Source organism: Astyanax mexicanus, chromosome 3, assembly GCF_023375975.1.
Source record: "Astyanax mexicanus isolate ESR-SI-001 chromosome 3, AstMex3_surface, whole genome shotgun sequence".
NCBI lineage: Eukaryota > Metazoa > Chordata > Actinopteri > Characiformes > Acestrorhamphidae > Astyanax > Astyanax mexicanus.
The window spans coordinates 54,509,674-54,517,722 of record NC_064410.1 but is presented as its reverse complement, the minus strand read 5'-3'; the positions used below and the strand labels follow the sequence as shown (position 1 = coordinate 54,517,722).

Here is an 8,049-nt window from a genome sequence, read left to right as displayed (position 1 = left end):
CATTCAGAGGTATTATATGCATAATATATTTTATTGCTGTTTATTGTATGTACTACTTTAAATCAGAGAGTGTACAGAAACAAAAGACACTCTTAGTATGCTGAAATACACACCCACCCCATTCTCCAGACTGTAGTAGCATCTCTAAGCTATCCATGTAAACCTCTCTAACAAGTGTTAGAGCATTGTGGGGGTATTACCTTCCCTAAATCCCCTCGGCAGCCTTCAAACTATTATAAACGCTGGTATATTAAAGCTAAACCGGGCTGCTATGCCACAAGCACTTCATGAGACCATGTTAGCTTCTATAGCTTAGTGAACTAGCCACCGGTGTGCAAAGCTGCTGGAGGCTGGTAAACAGTGCCCACACAGTGAGAGAGAGGGTGCAAATAAACAGTGTGAGGATATATAAAACAGGCACTATTTCTCCACGCTATCGAGCAACAAAGAAGGGCTTTTAAATGAACTGCATGTATAAAAAAGCCGTGTTTCACGAGGGCTAGCTAGGCCTCTTTTCCTCCACAGGCCTAGCTTCCCCTTCTTTCACTCTCAAGTTGCAAGCAAGTGTAGCAATGTGCACACGCGACAGCCCGGGTGTGTGACGCTGGACCAATCAGAGCGCAGAGATCCGAAGTTTACCTTTTATGGCTCGAGCCGGGCAGACGACTCCATATAAAAGCGCGCGCCCAGCTCTCCTCCCTCACTCTGAGCTCCTCCACACGCAGCTAGTGCGGAATATCATCTGCCAGTAACCAAATTTTTTTCTTAAGCCGACAACCCCCCAATCTTAAGGTGAGTTTCTTTTATTCCTCATTTGCATTAAATGCAATTAATAAGTAAATTGAAAAAGCATTGTAATTGTTTTTTAATTGCTTAATTGTGAAGTTAGATAGCTAATGTATTGGGGAAATGTGGTGGTTTCTGTATTATTGCTTGTTGGTTTATCTAAAAAAAGAATTAAGCAACATAACTTAAGTGCATTTTAAATTGGGTTGAACTTTTATTTAAGATTTTACCATTATTTTAGATAATTTAACCTAAACTACAGCTACTGAACTGGGCAAAATTTTTAGTTTGTCATTGCCCACCCATATGATTGTTTTTGAGCTATTCATTTTTTTTACTTGCACAATATAGTTAGGTTAGTTATATATTGTCAGTGCTTTAAGGACAGTGACCAAAATCATTAAGTTAACTATAAAATTACATTTAACACTGTTTAGGTACATTTTAAAAAATAATGTTTAAAGCTTCTACGTGTACTGATGTATTGGCAAGATAAATATCACGCTATGTAGTGTAAAAATGCCTTTTTATATAATATTTTTTGTAAGTTAAGTTACCATGTTGCCCAGCCCAATGTGCCTGTCTGACTCATTGACTGAACTTGGCTTCCTGACTCTAGTTAGCTGCCTCATTTACTTACTGCCTAGCTGGCAGTAAATCTCATCATTCTGATCCAGCAGATGCTTAACACACTGCTTAACTTGTGTATGAAGATTTTACCGAGCTTTCGTCGTTATTTAATCAGCAGTTGATGGATGCCGGCCACGGGAAGTTCGCTAGCTAGTTCTTTGTGCCTGTGCTGCTGCAGCAGCAGGGTGTGACCTACTTAGGTTGGCTAGCTAACGAACACTAGCTAGCTAGGCACACTTAACTAACGTTTCTATTGGCTCTATTAGCTAACGCTAACTAACTAGGTTAGCTTCCGTGCTAACTATCAACCGGCATGTGCTAGCAATCTGGCTAGCTAACCTTAGATTGCTAAAAAAGCACGATTAAGACAGTGGCCGTGTCCTAAACCAGGGTTGAGCGTCTAGCTAGTGTGCTTCCATGCGCCGTTAAATTAGGTCCCTAGCTAGTTAGCTGGGATTGGGCAGCGTCCCCTTTTCAAATGAAGTCGACCGTTGGCTGCTGCTGAATTCAAGGTGTGGCCCTGTCCCTAATCAGCTAACGTTATTTAGCGTTAGAACTAACGAATAAGCTCAAAAACTGGTTAGACTTCGTGGCTTTATTTATATTATACGCTTTTAAAATGGGTAAATAAGTCGTAAAATCAAAAGCTAAAGGGACTTTAATTGTCAGTTCCTTAAGCACGGCGCTCAGAGCTGAAACCGGGAAGATCACGACCGGCTGCGCATCTGTGACGCAGTAGTTGGGTTAGCTAGCTCTGGGTAGTTACTAGGTAGTGTTTGGTCTCTTATTAAAAATAAAACATACTTTTGTCGTTGTTAAATATTGAGTTTTATATAATGATACATTATAACTATATATGTGATTATAATGATGCTCAAGAAATTAGAAAATATATTTCTTATTTGGATAAATAACTAGTGTGTGCATTTTATTTTTGCGGTTTTTAATTGATTCGTGTTTAACATTCATGCAGTAGAGATGTATTTTCTTTTTTTTTAATGTATAAAAATCTCTATTCAAACACCATGTGTTGCATAATTGCCTTTAAAAATTGGTAAATCGTTCAATATGAGGGGTAGGTAGGATGTGAGACTAGTTCTGGGAGGGGCCATGGCAATGAATTTCGAAATCTATTCCTTTTATTGAACCTTTCTTTTCTACCCTGGCTGAATGCCACACCGCAAAGCGGCTCAAACCATTGCCTTTTATGGTAATAAGGAGAAAGCGGAGGGACTTCCTTTGTCTGGCGGGGTTGTGGTAGTGAGCATTGTTCAGCTCTAGCTCCATCTAGTGGCCAGAAAAATGAAGCTCATGACAGAACAGGAAGTTGGTTAAGGGAGGTCACATGTTCAATTGAAGCAGTGCTTGATTTCCCCTGTTCTTGTTGTGGCTAACCTCCCCCTCTTTCCTTCCTTGTACAGTTCAGCCATGGATGATGAAATTGCCGCACTGGTTGTTGACAACGGATCCGGTATGTGCAAAGCCGGATTCGCTGGAGATGATGCTCCCCGTGCTGTCTTCCCATCCATCGTGGGTCGCCCCAGACACCAGGTAGGTTTTTAAATATTCTTTTAATTTATTTGTTTTTGTTAATTTTGCACTAAGCAATGTACACTTGTTACTCCTAATTTGTGAATCTTATTCTTACATATTTGTTTTTCTGTCTACAGGGTGTCATGGTTGGCATGGGACAGAAGGACAGCTACGTTGGTGATGAGGCTCAGAGCAAAAGAGGTATCCTGACTCTGAAGTACCCCATTGAGCACGGTATTGTCACCAACTGGGACGACATGGAGAAGATCTGGCATCACACCTTCTACAACGAGCTGCGTGTTGCCCCTGAGGAGCACCCCGTCCTGCTTACTGAGGCTCCCCTGAACCCCAAAGCCAACAGGGAAAAGATGACACAGGTTGGTTGGTCTAGTAATATACTGATCTGTTTATATTGGCTTCTACCTCATTGATGGCCCTTTATTCCTTATTTAGTTCTCCTATTCTCTTGATTCATTCCTTCTATCCTTTTGTTCATTTACTTTCTCCAGGCTTTTCTCCTCTGAGCTCCTGAGTTTCTCATCTGCTGGTAGCAGCAGGTTGTTTCCTGTTCCCCTGCCTGTCCTTTCTGCACTTTTGCTGTTCTTGCACTTAGTTTGATCCTATTTCTTGTGCTCATGGCGTTTTCCTAACTAGCCTCTATTCTAACTCCGCATGGACTGTGGTGACTTCTTTAAGGTTATTTTTGAGCAATAAGTAAACTTCTAAACTTTCTGATTTCAGATCATGTTCGAGACCTTCAACACCCCAGCCATGTACGTTGCCATCCAGGCCGTGCTGTCCCTGTACGCCTCTGGTCGTACCACTGGTATTGTGATGGACTCTGGTGATGGTGTCACCCACACTGTGCCCATCTACGAGGGTTACGCCCTGCCCCATGCCATCCTCCGTCTGGACTTGGCTGGTCGTGACCTGACTGACTACCTCATGAAGATCCTGACCGAGAGAGGCTACAGCTTCACTACCACAGCTGAGAGGGAAATCGTGCGTGACATCAAGGAGAAGCTCTGCTACGTCGCCCTCGACTTTGAGCAGGAGATGGGCACTGCTGCATCCTCCTCCTCCCTGGAGAAGAGCTATGAGCTGCCTGACGGGCAGGTCATCACCATTGGCAATGAGAGGTTCAGGTGCCCTGAGGCTCTCTTCCAGCCATCTTTCCTGGGTAAGTACTAGCACTAACACTCTGCATATAGTCTTAATCTAGTTCTAGTTCAATTTTTACTTGGTGCAGAGAAGATGTCTAATGTTGCCTTGTTCCTCAGGTATGGAGTCCTGTGGAATCCACGAGACCACCTTCAACTCCATCATGAAGTGCGACGTGGACATCCGTAAGGATCTGTATGCCAACACTGTATTGTCTGGTGGTACCACCATGTACCCTGGCATTGCAGACAGAATGCAAAAGGAAATCACCTCCCTGGCCCCTAGCACAATGAAAATTAAGGTGGGTGTGGCAATGAAACATGTCACTAGTCTTTGCAACAGGTAGTTGTTGGGCTCTGAAGCCTTTGCATTGGGACTAACAAGTTTCTTGTCTTTGCAGATTATTGCCCCACCTGAGCGTAAATACTCTGTCTGGATCGGAGGTTCCATCCTGGCCTCCCTGTCCACCTTCCAGCAGATGTGGATCAGCAAGCAGGAGTACGATGAGTCTGGACCCTCCATCGTCCACCGCAAATGCTTCTAAACAGACTGTTACCACTTCACGCCGACTCAAACTGCGCAGAGAAAAACCTGAAACGACAACATTGGCATGGCTTTTGTTATTTTTGGCGCTTGACTCAGGATCTAAAAACTGGAACGGTGAAGGTGACGGCAATGTTTTTTGGCAAATAAGCATCCCCGAAGTTCTACAATGCATCTGAGGACTCAAAGTACTTCTGTTTTTTGTTTTGTTTTTCTTTTTAGTCATTCCAAATGTTTGTTAAATGCATTGTTCAGAAACTTATTTGCCTCTATGAAGGCTGCCCAGTAATTGGGAGCATACTTAACATTGTAGTATTGCTTGTATGTAAATTATGTAACAGAAAACAATGTCTGGGTTTTTGTACTTTCAGCCTTAATCTTGGTCTTTTTTTTTTTTTCTTTTTTCTTTTTTTTGTGTTACAAAATGGAAAAAACAAAGCTTTACCTTTATTCAAAACATAAAGGTTTCCATTCCCCTGGGCAATGTAAAAGCTGTATGGAACGTGGCGGTGCCAGACATTTGGTGGGGCCAACCTGTACACTGACTAATTCAATTCCAATAAAAGTGCACACGTGACATCCTCATCTTGTCTTCTCAATCCTTTTTAACTATCCTCTTTCTAACTGCCAGAAGACTACCAATGTTTGCGCTCTAGTCAAACTAGCTTTTGTTGAAGTTTCAGAACACTAACATTTTGTTATAGCATTATGAAAAATGCTGCTTATTCTAACATTTCAATAGTCTGTAAAGTATGATTTAGTTTTAAAACTAAATCCTAGTGTTCTGCACTAATGCATAACATGTTGCTCTGTACTAAATTACAGGGACTCTAACTGGAAGCTTGACTTTGAGTGCATAAAGTTTCATAACTTACTATTGAGCCCTTTTTTTTTTTTTTTTTTTTCCCCCCATCTTTGATTAGTTCTTACTAAAATACAGATTTGAATAGCCTGCAGAAGTGTGGTTAAAGTCCATATTTAAAATGGATTAGAATTTTCTATAACGTGCATTCATTACCTTTTAACCTATATGCAGGTAATTGATGTACAGAAATGTTACCAGAGACACTATTTGAAGCCATCCAATTCAACTCCTTTCTTTGTTTGAAGCTTCAAGATTGTTCATAAGATTCCCTTTCCTGCCAAGGACCAACATGATTCAACAATGAATAAGTGTTTCCATTTACATTTTAAGGCTTTTAGCAGATGCTCTTATCTGAAGTAAAACTTGACAGTGCTAGACTATTTATGCAGAATATCTTTCAGCAAGTTTGTATGGGTTAAAATCTAAAAGAGTCAAGCTTTGATACAAATACAAAAGTACCTGTACACACAATGCTCAACATGCTCAAGTTGGATTTAGTTGCTTTGGGTCCAGTTTCACAAAAGCCGAATCATTGGGGTAGAGAGTGCTTGATGTGATTTTCATTCATTTGGGAGCTTTTCTGTGTCAGTGATTAGCAAGTATGAGAAAACAATCTATCCGTTCACCACATGACACAGAAGCAGTTTCCCACACAGGTTTTAAGCCTTTGTTTTGAACAAGAATTGAACAGCATTTTTGAATGAAGATTGTCAATTGAAAGGGCAATATAGGCTACAATTAGTGTCCAGGAAATTAACTCTATATATACAAAATAATCCAAGCATTTTTTTTACATGAGTGGGTCTGACTATTTTACAGTGCATGCATTACTGACACAGCTGGGGAAGGGAAGCTAGTTTAATCAGAAAAGAAGGGTCAATGCATAATAGCATCTGGTGCACATCTGGAGTTCTGGAGCTTCAACCAATACCTTCAAAGTACATCCGAGTGACATTTTTTAAATCTATAACTAATCAACCAATATAAGCACCTGACCACTAGAGTTTGTATGGTTGAATTCCATCAAAGTTTCACAGCAATGTGAAAAGGAAGCCAGTTGGATGGATGGCTCCAGTATCATTCCTCCTTCTGAGAACTTGGCCATGTTAAACTGTTCCTAGGTATGTGTATGATACTCTGTCATGGATTGGCACCCTGTTTAGAGGGTATTCCTGCCTTATAACCAACGATTCCAGGTAGGCTCTGGACTTACCACAATTCTGACCAGAAATAGTTTAATAGAATTTGAATAAATGGATGGTGGTTCTGCAGGTTTGCTTGGGCTTTACAGAACTTCAGGGCATGTGGCGGCATGACATAGTGGGTTCAATCATCAACTAAGTCTCTGTCTGTAAGAAGTTTGATGTCCACATGGGTTTCTTCTGGGTGCTCCAGTTTCTTATCACCTCCTAAAAATGAACATAGAGATGTGAGCATGTGGTATGCTGTAATGGATTGGCACTCTGCCCAGGAGTTATTCCTGCATTGCACCGTAACACACATTACAGGTAGGGACTGGCCTAACCACAACCCTGGATTCTGATCAGAAAGAAGTGGATAAGACAGTGGATAGATAGATGAATGAATGGGAGTTTGATATGTTTATAGTGTGGACTTATTCTGACTGGGTTAGCATCATCCCTCCTCCTAAGAAAAAGCATTAGTAGGTGATTTGTCCATGGTAAATTGCACCAAGTGTTTGTATATGGTACACTGTGATGAAATTAGCATCATGTCTAGGGTGTATATTTGACTGGGAAAAAGTCAAACATGTATAGTATAAAGTACTAGAGACCCAGACTTGAGTAAAAGTACGTGTTTGATGAAAAAAGTGACTTGAGTAGAAGTTGAAGTGTTCTTTAAGCCCCACACTTAACTGGGAGTACTAAAGTATTCAACATTTTTGCAACAGTATTGCAAGTAGTTTATTCTAAAATGTATTCATAAGTTCAGCCTGATTGCTCGATTGCTGATAAATCTAAAAGATTCATCAAGCAAGCTTTGATACAAATACAAAAGTACCTATACACATATTGCTCAACATGCTGAAGTTGGATTTACCGTATTTTTCGGACTATAAGGCGCACCGTATTATAAGGCGCACGATGAGTGAACAGTCTATTTTTAGTGTTAGTCCATACACAAGGCGCACTGGATTATAAGGCGCACTAAATGAAACTTTATTTATATCAGTAACAATAACTCTGAGCAATAAATCCTTCACAATATCTGTGAAAAATAACAACATCTCTGAGCAATAAATCAACAAGCACAGCAAGTACGTATTACTCCGCGACGCTCCTGACAACGGTAGCCGCAACGCTCCGACAGACCATAATATTATGTTGAAGCACAGCAAGTACGTATTACTCCGCGACGCTCCTGACAACGGTAGCCGCAACGCTCCGACAGACCATAATATTATGTTGAAGCACAGCAAGTACGTATTACTCCGCGAGGCTCCTGACAACGGTAGCCGCAACGCTCCGACAGACCATAATATTATGTTGAAGCACAGCAAGTACGTATTA

At 41.0% G+C, this 8,049-nt stretch overlaps 1 protein-coding gene across 1 annotated transcript; it reads left to right on the top strand.

Annotated features, from left to right (window-relative positions):
* The first annotated feature begins 675 nt into the window (after positions 1-675).
* actb2 (actin, beta 2) lies at positions 676-5,238 on the top strand. The gene is made up of 6 exons (XM_007247821.4): positions 676-792; positions 2,838-2,967; positions 3,087-3,326; positions 3,691-4,129; positions 4,230-4,411; positions 4,511-5,238. The coding sequence occupies exons 2-6, from the start codon at positions 2,845-2,847 to the stop codon at positions 4,652-4,654; spliced, it is 1,128 nt and encodes a 375-aa protein (XP_007247883.1). The 5' UTR covers positions 676-792; positions 2,838-2,844; the 3' UTR covers positions 4,655-5,238.
* Positions 5,239-8,049: the final 2,811 nt, after the last annotated feature.